General features: G+C 42.7%; 2 protein-coding genes across 2 annotated transcripts in view; both read right to left on the reverse strand.

The window, feature by feature from the left end:
- Positions 1-14,634, reverse strand: part of LOC140315936 (membrane-spanning 4-domains subfamily A member 6C-like) — a 139,479-nt gene that overhangs the window by 53,336 nt on the left and 71,509 nt on the right. The gene's annotated exons all lie outside the window — the stretch shown is intronic.
- Positions 727-13,054, reverse strand: rab11al (RAB11a, member RAS oncogene family, like). Its single transcript, XM_072393553.1, has 5 exons — positions 12,725-13,054; positions 7,301-7,496; positions 5,076-5,269; positions 3,544-3,624; positions 727-1,020 (listed from the first exon to the last, which is right to left on the reverse strand). The coding sequence occupies exons 1-5, from the start codon at positions 12,762-12,764 to the stop codon at positions 881-883; spliced, it is 651 nt and encodes a 216-aa protein (XP_072249654.1). The 5' UTR covers positions 12,765-13,054; the 3' UTR covers positions 727-880.

The following is a 14,634-nucleotide window of genomic DNA, read 5'->3' on the forward strand; positions in this document are numbered from 1 at the left end:
GCAGGCAGGCAGGCCGGGACTGTCCAGGCATTTAAACCCAAACCTCTCCCTCTCTGCCTGTTGGTTCAGGGGTGAAACGGTCACTGTGCCGCAGTTTAACCCATCCTCAGCTCATTTAGAGTCAACGCTGAGCAAAGCTTGCAGGAGCATGACTCATCTGTGGAGCACAAAGTGTGCACAGACAGGGAGAGCCTTCCAAGCCGAGATCAGACGGCGATCACAAAGAAACTGCATGTCACTGTTGTTTTTGCTCGTGGAACAAAGCCTGAACCGACCAACAAGCTCACCAAATTCCAGCATTTAGGAGAAAAAAAAGCCTCGAGGAAGCTGCCCTCTCAAGGCTCCTCGCAGGCAAAAGCAATAAAATCTAGAAGAGGGGGGCTTCTTAGCCGGGAAGTCGGGGGAAATCGAAATCAACCAAAAAAAAAGTGTTCGATAAATATAGAAAGAGTCATAATCTGCAAATATTCCACCGCTGGAAACACTGGGAGGACAGCGGTGACAGAAGGCTGCTATTCTGTCTTTTGGAAGTGGATTTTTACTGCCAAATATCTCCGGAGTGGGAAACTAAAGGGAAGCATTTACTGGCTTGTAAAATATGGCTTTCAAAGGGAGGACAATTGGACAAGATGGGAACTGCGGTGAGACACAAAAAGGGACCTTATAGGGTGTTAAATTTCACGTCAAATCAATTTTACGAATGGGTTCTGATGATGACCCGTCTACTGATCCTCCCTCCTCATTCTGCACCATGTTCCAACCAGACAACAGACAAACCAAAGCCCCAGTGTGAATCTCTACCTGTCCGTCTGTCTCTCTCTGTCTATCTGTCTGTTTCCTCATTTGCATGGAGGTGAAGGAGGAGTTAAGCGGTAAAGTCTCAGTTGCTCTGGCAGCAGAGGCCCTTATTGGACGAGTTCTGGGTGGGCTCCACTGTGATGGGCACCACGTTGGAGGCTGGAGAAAAGTCGGCGTCACTCCTTCCTGACATCTGCCTCTGGGACACGATGTTGTAGATGGCTGCGATGGAGAGGAGAGCGAAACGGGAGAAGTTAGGGTTAGAAATCCAACCAACAGTGGGACATATTGTGATAAGGACAAACAGCATGGCGAAAGCGAACAACAACTGTTCAATTCAGACTCCTGGCAGCAGAGAAGGATTCTTTCCACCCTAAACTGGCATCGTTATGTCATGTGGCAGAATCACGTCTCCGTTCAGGCATTCCAGCTGAAAGTGTAATAACTGAGAGTGAAACACCATCGGCCTGCGACCTGCACGCTCACGGTTTCATATTCAGTCCTTTATCCATCTTTATTCATCCATCTGCCACCGGTCAGTCGACCCACTTCAGCACAAACACCTCCGACTTGCCGTAGCTTTCTGTCTCTTTTCCTCTAAATTACAACCAGATGTGGAGCCAGAAACAGTCCTGGGATAATCTCGCTTAGGAAGCAAGTTAAAACCCGTCAGGTGGCAGGTCCCAGCCCCCACTGCTGTGCACATATCAACAATAACCCACCGGGGTGACCCCCTCTAACCTGTGATCCGTCTTCTGCTTCTCTGCTCCACTGGGTCTAAAGTTCAGCTCTCGTTGGCTTGCTAACGCCCTGCTGACTCGTCCCCTGCCTTAATGAGACGATTACCAGCCCCAACCCGATAAAACCTGATGGTTTGAGGTTTTTATGACTTAGAAATAACTGATAAAGCTTTGGCATGTGAGCAGAACAGTCAGAGAATCAAACACAAATGGCAAGTGGCACTACTTGTAGCCTATGGGGCAATTCAAGTGGAAGCCCCACTCACTATTGGATTGTCCCTTAAGGCACTTCAGTGGCTGACTGAGTCACAATAATTGCCTTTTTTCTCCAGCTTATCAAAAAAATAAATAAAAAATGCACTTGTCATTGTGGCCAAACGCCTCCTGGGGAGACGGTTCATAAACATTTCAATACATTTTTGAACCAGTGCCAGAATTTGTTTAAAAGGCAGATGCATCCGATAAGAGGGATGAAGTGGATTAGTGACCAAAAAGACCAGCCGTTGGTGGTATTCTGGTGATTAGACATCTTCAAATAGGCTCTCAGGACTGATTGGTTGAGTGGTCTTTCAGTTGTGCATATTTCTGACTCATAAATAAAAAAGAAAGATTCAGGTGGTGGTCTTGCAACAGGCTGCTCATAACGAGCAGCTCATGACTGATTCGATGGATTTTGCTGCCATCTAGTGGCTGAATTTAAGCGCTGTTATATAATCCATCCAAGTTTGGCTGGAAATTTTAACAACCTTCAGACATTTTTACGCACCGTATTGTTCAAAAGTCTTAATCCACCTCTCAGTTCATTACATTTTCCTTCCAAGCAGCCAGACTTTCTTATAATCTCTGCTTTCTGAAGCCCTTTCAGAGTTTTTCTTTGGACATTTTCTGCTTCTTCACTCACTTTAAGTCCTTGTACCTGATGTTTTTTCTTTGTTAAGCCACTTAACTCTGAGCTATGAAGCATTCAGGCAGAAAAAAGGCTCCTAACTCAAGGGATGAACCAGTGTTGTGTCGACACAGAACAGACAACTTAGCAAAGAAGCCATTTTAAACTGGATCTTTAGGCACTTTGTCACAAAGACACATCATTTGTTCCCATTTCTTTAGCTGCATCTATGAAAAACAGCAAAGAAAACAGTTTGACAGACAGAAAATAGGATTTCTGCAGCAACAAGGTGATTCCCAAAGAGCTATTAGCTGAAAACTTGGCATATCTCAGCATGGTGTGCAGTGTGTCCTTAAAACATTTGAGGAAACTGGACAAGTGGAGGACAAAAGAAGAAGTGTCAGGCCTAAAAAACTATCTACAGCAGATGAACAGGATCTGAAAGTGATGTCCTTAAGAAAGAGGGAAAAATCCAGCAAAGACCTGACAGGACCTGAGAGATGCATCTGGACCTTCAGCTGATCCATCTACTGTTGGCCCAAGCCTCATCAGAAATGGTCTCCATGGAAGGGTGGCTGTCAAGAAGCCGTTCTTAAGGAAGGGAAACAGGGAGAAAAGGCTGAGCTGTGCCAAATGACACAAGAAGTGGACTGAAAATCAGTGGCAACAGGTCTTATGGAGGGATGAATCCTCCCCAGAGCCCGGACCTCAACATTATTGAAGCAGTGTGGGATCATCTGACAGAGAACGGAACAAAAGGCAGCCCACATCCAAAGAAGAGCTTTGGGATGTCCTTCAAGAAGCCTGGAGAACTATTCCTGAAGACTCCTTAAAGAAATGACAGAAAGCTGGTCTCAGAGGGTTCAGGCTGTGTTGGAGAATAAAGGAGCTCAGACCAGATATTCACTTTAAAGCTGCTGAGAACTGAGAAAAAACTCTGTTTCTGCCTCAGATTCTTTATTCATGTTTGACCATTTCAATAGATTTTTATTTTCAGTTTTCTGGGAAATGCATAAAGAAATGAGGGTGTATCATAGACTTTTGCCCCCCCCCCCCCCCCCCACAGCCAAACTTTGACCTGCACACAGAGCACGAAATGAGCAGCAATCTGAAACTCACCTGTGAGAATCGTCTGGAAAGCCAGCTCCACATTAGAAGAGTCTAAAGCTGACGTCTCCAGGAAGGACAAACCGTGCTTCTCTGCAAAACACACAGAGCAGCGACATGTTACAGCTCCAGCTATCATTTAAATATTACACTATTATTTCCATTAAAAACATACTTATTTATCACTCGGCTCTTTTAAAACGTGACCCTGAGCCAGCATGCTCAGCTAAAACAGCTGATTGTACTTTTCCTGCTGCTTCAAAAACTATTTGCATTAATTATAATTTGCATTTATTAAAAACTAAACACAACAAAGAGCATCCTGTAAAACAGAGAAGTTGACTGTTAGTGAAGTGTTTAACCAGTAGGGTTGTGTGCAGAAGAAGGAAATGACAGTTTTTCTTAAAACTGAGACTATTTATTGATTTATTTATCCTAAGGTTTATGTGCAACGACTGATTTATGACAGTTTTGGACAAAATAAAACATCCAATCACACCATCTGGGGTCATTTAACCTTTTTCTTTGGAGCTTTAAGAGATTATAGTTGGTTAATCTCTGTTAATTGTGTAAATAATGCATATATTTCTCTTCTCGGTGTCATCATGACCGAATGCACTCCTGGAAACGGCTGCAGTGGCATGAACTACCGTAGAAGTGGATTAGATACAGCGTCTGACTGTCTTTACGCTGCTTTTCTCAACGTGATGATGTCACAAAGCCACAGCCACCAAACTGCAGGGCTGCAGAGACACTAAAATGGACCAGTTTGGTAGAATTTAATACGTAATTATTAGATTAAGATTAGATTTATTGTCGTGGAAATACATGAAATTGCTCCTCTGCATTTCAGCCATCCAGGTTGGCACATGCACATGGAGACAGATGACACACTGGAGCGGTGGGCAGCCAATCACAGGGGAGCATGCCTTGCTCAAGTGCTCAAGCGCCTCCAGCTGTCAGTTCACCAAACTTTTGAGTGGTGAGAGTGGGAATCGAACCGCCAACCTTATTGGACGATACTGAGGCACTGGGAGAACCCTTCACTCGCATCATTATGACACACTTTGCATAGATGTGGTCCGTATGGAAACTAGAGATCCTACATTAGGTCAGAATAGAAAACAAATCGGCACCAACAGGCTGGAGCCGACTGCCGAGAGGCTTTTATTCAGCAGGTCTTGTCTCTTTAACTTTCTCACAGTCGGGTAATTCACCAGGTAAAGCAGCAACACTGCGAGCAGAGCAAGGTCGAGAGTAAACACACGGGCCAACCACTCCAAAACACAGACCGTGTCAAAGGGTTGACCAACAAAAGGCTCTGAAACCAAGATATAAGAGAGGTTCTTTCAAGTGAAACGAGTCTAAACCTGCGGTACACTCACTATGTGTGCTTGCAGTGGGCGCAAACCTGCGAAAAGAGGCTAAGTGTTAGCATAAATTATTTCCACTTATTCATTAAAGCAGCCAGGAGTGATTTCATCTTTTTCAGAAAAAAAAAAAAGGATTCAAAGGCTGCTGCATCTGCTCAGAGTAACAGGTACCTGCGAAGGCCTTGGACTCATCGGTGGGCACCGCCCTCAGGTGGCGCAGATCGCTTTTGTTGCCCACCAGCATGATGACGATGTTGCTGTCCGCGTGGTCCTGCAGCTCCTTCAGCCAGCGCTCGGCGTTTTCATACGTCAGGTGCTTGGCGATGTCATAAACCAGCAGCGCTCCAACTGCTCCGCGGTAGTAGCTGCAAGGCGTGAGATCAGAGGAACAACGGGCAAAGTTTAGCGCAGAAGTAGCTCTTAGCAGAGGCCGTTGGTGTCAGGAGCCTTTGGAGGCGTCACATGGACTGAGAAATGTTGAATTAAAACCAGTTTCCATAACTTTTGAGCATATTTGTGGCGGTTTTACAGACGATAACGCAGATTCTAACTGGCCAAACCAGAAAAGTGGGTCACTGGTTCTGAGGCTGTGAGGAGACCGTTGACCAAAACAGGAAGTAGAGCTCACATTACAGCAGTTCCACAGCCTTTGCTCCTGAACTGAATTTCATTTCAGAACATTTTATTGGTTTAATTCTAATAGTTCTCGCTTATAAACAGCCTGTTAACCTGGTTTAGATAATAAAACACATTTCACATTGACTTATTAACGACAGACGTACACCGTGAGCTTGCTCTGTGGAGCTCTGGGGTTCTGAGTCTTGGACATTTGGAGGCATGGGGGATCCAACTTTAGTGTAAAAAAACGCCATTTTTTTTGTTACGGTAATGAACATACTAACTAAAATTACTGTATCGATAAAAACATTTCTGAATGTTTACACTATGTGAGTATTCTGAACTATTAATAGAACACGCATGAAAAAAATAAAAGGTCTACCTTTCATACATATTCAGTTATCATCAATTGAAAATGCGTTACGGTAATGAATTTATTTGGTCAACGACTCAGTAAAACATTCCGAAAATGTATTAAAGAACGTGTATTGATCACTAATTTTAATTGAGCCAGTTAATTGAGAGCCTGCTTAATACTAAGAAGAGAAAAAAAAAAAAGCAAAATTGACCTAAATTTGTTTTTGCAAAAGTTAGGACAGTTTCGTGAGAATCACCCAGTTGGCTCTGATCAAGAAGTGATGTAGTTCTTGCTTATAAACAGCCTGTTAACCTGGTTTAGATAATAAAACACATTTCACAGTCTCTCATCGACTTATTAACGACAGACGTACACCGTGAGCTTGCTCTGTGGAGCTCTGGGGTTCTGAATCTTGGACATTTGGAGGCATGGCGGATCAAACTTTAGTGTAAAAAAAAAACTCCTTTTTTGTTACGGTAATGAACATAATAACTAAAATTACTGTATCAATAAAAACATTTCTGAATGTTTACACTATGTGAGTATTCTGAACTATTAATAGAACATGCATGAAAAAAAATAAAAGGTCTACCTTTCATATATATTCAGTTATCATCAATTGAAAATGCGTTACGGTAATGAATTTATTTGGTCAACGACTCAGTAAAACATTCCGAAAATGTATTAAAGAACGTGTATTGATCACTAATTTTAATTGAGCCAGTTAATTGAGAGCCTGCTTAATACTAATAAGAGAAAAAAAATGGAGGACCAAACTGGTGACTTTCCAGCTGGAGGATGACGACTCCATCCACTGAGCCATGCTAATCTACTAATCACATTTGTTTTACGAACATTCCTCCACCCTCAGGTCCTTTGGAGCAGACCTTTTGATCACATCCAAAGTCGGGGTATTAACCCAGAACGCATTTTGTTCTTGTTTTGTCTCTGGAAAAGGCTTCCAGATGTCCTGAGGGCAACTAGTGGCCTCCAAGGTGCTCCAGTTGGCTCTGATCAATAAGGGATGAGACGGGAAAGTGGGCAGGCAGCTCGGAGGACCTTCTGTCATCCTAAAAGTTATCGTCTAGCTCATAATTAAGATATGTTTATTTTATTAACATAATATTCAGATAACATCTGTTTATGAGGCTTCAGTTTCTTGAAATTGAGCCTTTTACTGTGAACAATGTGTCATTTAGGGCTTTGTGTTTGGAGGCGAGTGAAAGGGCTCGAGGAAGAGGGACATTTTTACAGTTTATTCATCTTTTTTTACCGTCTAAATCACTTTGTACTGCATTTTGTAAGTAATATCCATCTTTTCTCTGATGCATGCAGACACTCTGCAGAGGGAGCCTCCTCATGAAAAGCATTAATCTGCTCATCTGTGCACAGAACAAGGCGGCGGCGGCGGTGAACTCACGCAGAAGTGATGGCTCGGTACCGCTCCTGTCCAGCCGTGTCCCAGATCTGAGCCTTGACGGTCTTGCCCTCGACCTGGATGCTGCGTGTAGCGAACTCCACTCCGATGGTGCTTTTGCTCTCCAGGTTGAACTCGTTTCGGGTGAAGCGGGACAGCAGGTTGCTCTTCCCCACACCCGAATCTCCGATCAGCACCACTACAGAAACAGAAAGAGGCGGAGAAGGAGGAACAATCAATAGCAAGAACACGTTTGTGGACTTCTAACTCATTCTTATCAACCGTGTAAAATGCACGAGCAGAACAGGTCACACCAGCTCAGTTTGTAGCATCAAAACTTGGGTTCGACATGCAAAAAGAAGGTAAACTGACTAAAATAAGATTTCTGTTCACCACTCGTAGTTTAGGTTTTGTTTCATGCATTCATGTGGAATTCTACTTAAATAAAAACAGTAGAATGAAACACTTCTTGTTATCTTACAAAAGGTAATTATTAAGACATTAAATTTAGTGATAATAATAATTTACATTCATCAGAACGGTTTCATATAGGACAAAAAAAAGATAATAATGCTGCAGGAAGGAGCTGAAGAATGACTTCCTCATCCTGACCCTTTCAAGAGTGAACAACTACTTTAACACAAAGAAACAGACACACATCCAATAGTTAAAAAAGGAAAGAAAAAGAGGAAAATGTCCCTGTCAGAAATGATGCACACATGTGGCTCGCAGAACAGAAACTTAGGGGACTCCCAGTCAACTTGCAGGGTATCAGATCCAGCTGCATTTTTCAGGAAATGTAAACACACGAAGCAGTTGAATCCAGGTAAAACCAGCGATTTCCTGCACATGTCACACAGCAAATGTGCATTAGTGGTGGAAGCAGAAAGCCGAGGGGCGGAAAATCGGTTAAATGTGGAGAGAACCGAGAGACGCCGATCTTACCACATGCATTTAGAAACAGGATCAGGGATTTGTTCTCAGATATTTATCTCAGACATGGAAAATAAACCGAATCTGTGTCAGTTTGCAGAGGAGCATCCCAGAGAAAGGAGGAGGACTGGTGCAACAACAGTGTAATAAACTCCTCTAACCTGGCAACCAGCTGCAGGTTTACCCTCACTGTGCAGAATGTGAATCATAAGCTACGAATCCGTCTCATTTGTTGAGTTTTGAATCTTCATCTTATTCAAATCTTTGCATACTTTCCCTCCACAAACATCATGTGCCTGAGCTGCATGTCAAACGGTTGGAGAGTCTTAATCTCCAGTTTCATGCAGCAACTGACCAGTCACACAAAGCTGGGAACACTGTGCTCGTCTTCCCAGTTCAGTCCTTATTTCCCCCCCGTTTGTCACAAAGCTAGTTTTGGTACTTTGATGTAACATTATCAACTTCTCCCTGAAGAGTACAAACACTCTTAACTTCCCTTTTTGTGGACAGATAGCACAACTTATTTCTGACAGGCCAAAAAAAGGATGAATGATGCCCTGAGTCCAGATAATTAGCATGTTGAGTCACTCTAATAGTCTTTGTGGCCACTGATTGGTCTCCATACTGAGAAAAGATGAGTTTAAAATAATAAATACATCCTTAATTCTCAGGATGATGCATAAACACGGTATTAGAAAGTGTAACTAACGCTGCATCTGTCGCAGTAAAGAGATAAACATCATATAATCAGTGTTATTATCAGCTTTAACTTCTCTCTTAACCTTTTCTGAGCTGCTTTAGTTACAAGTTTTAGAAGTTTCCTCTTGTTGGACCTTTGAGGAAGTGACCTGGCAGGTAAAATCCGGCTTTAAGTGACATTTTTATTTGTTCATTTTCCTCCTGGAAACTAAATTCCAGTAAATGTATTCTAAAAATACCTTTATCTGTGCTTGAAAGCGTATATTTGGGTCTCTGAAGTCTTTGAAGGCTACTGTAATGTCTCAATGAGCTTATAAACGTCCGTCTGGACCTTGTTTAATGGTTTATATCCCAGTGAAAAGATTGAACTTCTCATTTCCCATTTGCAGCATCAACAGAAGCAACGAAATGTGCCACAAAATCTTTAAAAATTATGAATAAAACACAGAAGAATGAAGCGACAGTGAAGCCCAGGGGTCACCAACCTGACATGTGACACATTCAAGTCCTTTTTCATTTGAAATTACAGTCATTTTACTACTTTTAGTCCGTTTTACCATTTTTATGGATTCTATTCATTGTGTTTTACTGTGTTGCTGATGTATGTCTAATGGATTATTATTTTTATAGAGTAAGTATGAACATGGCTGGAAAATGAGCTGTTTTACTCTATTTTTGTGGCATTTTGGCCAGCGAGCATGTCGCAGGTGTTTCATTAAAACCTCCAGGAGTTGTGTCAGATTGTGGGAAAACGCAGAATAAGAATAAGTTTAATTCTAAAAGATGGTGAAGGCTGTGATCATTAACACTGAAGAATAGTTCTATCCCAGACAAAACCTTACAGGGGAACTCCGGTATTTTTAAACCTAGACCTTATTTCTGGCATGAAATACGTTCATCTACTCACTGAGAACAGTTTGGAGAAAGTCGGCATCCTTCAGAAGATATTTAGATAACTGGAGATCCATATAACGGAGTGAACGGGGCTTAGAGGATGCAGCCTCTAAATAAGGCATTATCTGTCTTTATTTCACCAATACTTTAAGAAGAATGAATGAATGAACGTGTGCTATAGCTCTGTTAGCTCATAGCTGCTGTTATGTGGCTACTTGCAGCTATAGGAGAGCTAACGGAGGGATTTCTACACAGGCACTCTACTGGGACCACTTCATCCACACGCCCCCCTGCAGCACAGTTTATTCACTCCGGTAAGAACGTCCATCTTACTCAAAGTCGTCGTTCACGTTGTCAAAATCTGATAAATATCCTGCCATGTTGCACAAAACTATCAGCAGCAAACTCTGTGTGAAGTTAGCCGACTGTCACAGAGCACGGAGTGAATAAACTGTGCTGCAGGGGGGCGTGTGGATGAAGTGGTCCCAGTAGAGTGCCTGTGTAGAAATCCCTCCGTTAGCTAAAATACTGCAGAGGACCTCAAGCTCCCAGGCCTCTGGTAGAGGACCCAGGCTTGAAAGTGGGGGGACTGCCCACAAGAAGGGTGAGTGTGAAATTTATAAAGATATTTACATATATACAAATATGTTTTTTTTGTTCTTTGGGTATTAATTGAAAAGGGGGCATAGCACAATGATCAACATTTAAATTTAAAGGAAAATAACAGCTGCATCGGTAGAGGTGTGTGTAGAAATCCCTCCGTTAGCTCTCCTATAGCTGCAAGTAGCCACATAACAGCAGCTATGAGCTAACAGAGCTATAGCACACGTTCATTCATTCATTCTTCTTAAAGTATTGGTGAAATAAAGACAGATAATGCCTTATTTTTCTCAGTGAGTAGATGAACGTATTTTAAGCCAGAAATAAGGTCTAGGTTTAAAAATACCGGAGTTCCCCTTTAAACTAATTACCCAACATTTATAATTATGATAAACCTCAGCTACTGGAGTCAACATTTTCCTCTAAGCGTCACCCGTTTCTTATACATTTAATATGGAATAAAAACCGAAGGCCTCCACTGGATTCTGCAGCCTCCAACCTGCTGAACCAGGCCTTGTTCGGGTGTCCGTCTGTCAGAAAACTTCCACAACAGTGAGGTGAGTCAGTCTGTCAAAGGGAACAGACTCATCGCAGTTGGGAAATAGGAACTTATCTTTGCAATGTTGAAACCCGGCCTCATTAACCAACCGACCCCTGTAAGCAATGCTGCTCCTTCTTCATGGACGCTAAAATCTGCCATCACCACCGCTGTGCATCAGGGATTCATATCACACCGGTGGCAAATGTAACACAACCGTTGTCACGTCGTTTTCCATTTCATGTGACACAAAAGATGTTGGGTGGAGAAGAAAAGTCATTACGCAACTCAATCCATGTCCTCTGCCACCACACACCCATCCACTCAGCTATTGTGGGGTTTAATTCTTTAGCTGCAGGATCAGAAAGGCCTCTGTCATATCATAGAGTCGTGCACCCTGTGAGGCAGCCTGGTCCGTCTGCCGAATGAAACCCAATACAGAAAGTCAGAGTTTGGCCGTTCGCTGGCATTAATTGATCGTCTGAAAACCACCGACTTCACACAAATGGAATGAAAGATTCATTCAATTTTAGTCCATTTACGTGGAATTAAAGAAGGGTTTAATACCGGCTACAGCAGCCTGTCCAGAAGTACCATTTATTTCTGAAAGGTAATTACTTTTCCCTGAACCTACTGAGCTCTGTGCTGTTAAAAAATGAAGCCTTACACCCGTGTGTGGATAAAATGTGGATAAAATGAGCGGTAACACGGACAGAAACTCGTGCTGATGTGACTCACAGAGCTCGCCCAGCTTGACTCACACCATCCAGCAGCGAGGCACAGAAGAAGAACAAAGGTAAACTGTAAAACCCTGCAAATACTTTATCAGTGTTCATGCACCACGGCACAAAAAAATCTGATTAAACTGGCCACCAGAGATGAGTAAATCTCGTCTAACCTCTGGGACAGAACATCCCAGAGAGCTGGCCAAACACACTTCATGCAGGTCTTTCCAGTTTGACAACAAGTGCTTGTTTGGCGTTCTATATATTTAAAAGGGCACGAACACTTCAGTTCCCTTTCCTTTATGAGAAGGTACAACCGCCATCGTCTCTTCCCAGAAACTGCAGAACAATCTGATGATATATGTGGCGATTTCTCCTCTTTCTACGTCATCAGAAAAAGTTAAATCGGGCTGCTTTTGTGAAAGAAAAGGTGTTTTATAGCCCGTTGTCTCCATCAAACAGTGAGGAAGTGGACGTCACACAAGATACTTTAGGCCAGTCAATATTACAGGAAATTACCAACTGAATTTAAACAATTTTTGTGGCAATAATTCACACCAAAACAGAGACTTCCATTTTCTTTACGAGTTTTAGCGCATCCAGAGAGATGCTAAAGTGTTTCAACAACTTTTTCGACTTGGTTAAAGTGGTGTAACGATCTAAATAAAGCGTCAAAGGAGAGGATGTTGCCAGAATGCCAATCTTGGGATGGTGGAGGCAGTTTGGACCCATTGTGATCCCGGCTGATTGCATCATCGACCTGCAAGATGATGACTGTACAGCAGATGCTGCTCGGAGTCATAAGGAGTCTTAAAAGCTGGTGGCTGTGAGGCCATTTTAAAACTTAAAACACTCAAAGTTACAGCCCTGAGCAGGTGCCCTTGTCTCTACGTGGGATGAACGTCACCTTGCCGCTTGTTGTTAGGCACGCGCTGGTTAACGCCATTGACAACCCGGCATCAAATGACACTTGGTCACAGGTGAAGCCAACATTTAGCCACCAGGCTAAAGGCTAAATTAAAAAAAACAGGCACTCACCTTTAAAAAGATAGTCATATTCGTCCTCTCTGTTCGCCATAGTTTCTCCTCTTCGGCGACTCTGTACTCGAAGTCGAACAAACTTCTGGCGTATTCAGTTATTTCGACAAACGACCGACCACCGCTCGCGACTTTGGCCTCACGCGGAAAACCGTCAGTTTTCACTCACACGACACCGACGTCAAATCAACGTCAGGATACAAAAAATGTGATGTCGCTGCTGTTCTCAAACGTTAACAACCCGCAATAAGAAGTACAAGCCAAGAAACTTTCGACCCGTCTTCCTCACCCTCTGTCACTTGCCATTACCAAGGCTGCGACGTAACGTCAGTCCGTTGCCCCGCCCCTTCCTCGTTCCTATTGGTCAATAGCTGATCGACACCTGTCACTGGCGTTGACGTGATTGGTCCGCGGTGCTGTCGTTCATGATTTAACTTGGGTGACGTCTGCGTGCCCAAGGAGCAACAGGTAACATCAGGCTTCAGGTTAGTAGTCCACGGCGAGGCCCCGGTGGCGAACTGCGGGATCACGCGCATTTTATAAGACGTGTCACTGCTCCCCAACACAGCTCTCCCGGAAGACAGAGCAGGTAACAGTGGGAGTTTTTGGCCTAATTTTTTGTTTGGTGGTTTCCATGGAGACTGATGATGTTTGAGTCACAGGTATTGAAACATTAACATATGTAAAAGTGCATTTTCTCTATATAGTTTTTAATCTGTCCATCAATCCATCCATTTAAGATGGAAATGACTGTAAAGTACCACCTTTACTAGCTCCATAGGCTATGCTTTAACTAAAAGCTGTAGTTTGGGTTTGAAATTAAACAAAGTAAACTTTTGAAAGAAAGAAAAAGTTTCAGAGACAGCTTTCAGCTATAAATCTATGTTGAAATAAATCAGTTTTTACACCCAGGTTCAATAATGATGTGGTCAGGGAGAAACTTTTATGTTATCAGGCCGAGAAAGCACATAAGTGGCCCCTTTATCCAGTGTGATAAAAGGGCCACTTAGGTGCAACTGACCTATAAAAGCTGATTTAGTGTGACATTTGATAGTGTTTTGCTCCACAAAACTGGGTGGGACTTTCTGTATCAAAGACTATTTTGTATCTATGACTAATCACACATCTGGTTGGACAAAAATGGCATGTGGAGTTCCTCAGGGTTCAATTCTGGGGCCTCTTTTTTCAATATTTACATTTACAGTAATGTGGATAACACACAAATCTACATCACCACGTCGCCCAGGGATTAAAATCCAGTTGGATGATCCAGAATTTTGTCTTTGCTCAGTTAAACAAGACAAAATAGAGGCAATTGCCTTTGAAGCCAAAGAAGAACGATTAAAAATCTGAGCTCAACTTCAGTCTGTAAGGCTAAAAACCACAAACTAAGCCAGAAATCTGGGTGTTATCATGGACTCAGACCTGAATTGTAACAGTCATCTCAGCAGTGTGGATCAGACAGCTTCAGCTGCTGCTTGAGTCATCACTAAGACCAGAAAAGTGGATCATAACCCTCCACCCTGAGCTCTCTACACGGCTTCCAGTCCATCAGAGAGTTGATTTTAAAAGCTTTACACGGTCTTATGGTACATTATGAACCTTTGAGTCATCAGGAACAGGTTTGTTTTCTGAACCAAACATGGAGAAGCTGCTTTCAGTTTTTATGGACCATATATGTGGAACAAACTCACAGGTTCTTCTTTTATCAAACCTCAAGACTTTTCCGTTCCACTGCATTTAATTAACTGATCTAATGGAATTCAAGGGCTTTGATTAATAACAATGCACCGTACATCTCACTCCATTTACCATAAACTTTGTTTTTAATGTCTTTTTGTTCTGTGTAAAGCAGTTTGAATCGCCTCACTGTTGAATTGTGCTATATGAATACATTTTTCCTGCCTTCA

The sequence above is a fragment of the Leuresthes tenuis genome, unplaced genomic scaffold, assembly GCF_036924035.1.
Source record: "Leuresthes tenuis unplaced genomic scaffold, fLeuTen1.0.hap1 SCAF_10, whole genome shotgun sequence".
Lineage (NCBI taxonomy): Eukaryota > Metazoa > Chordata > Actinopteri > Atheriniformes > Atherinopsidae > Leuresthes > Leuresthes tenuis.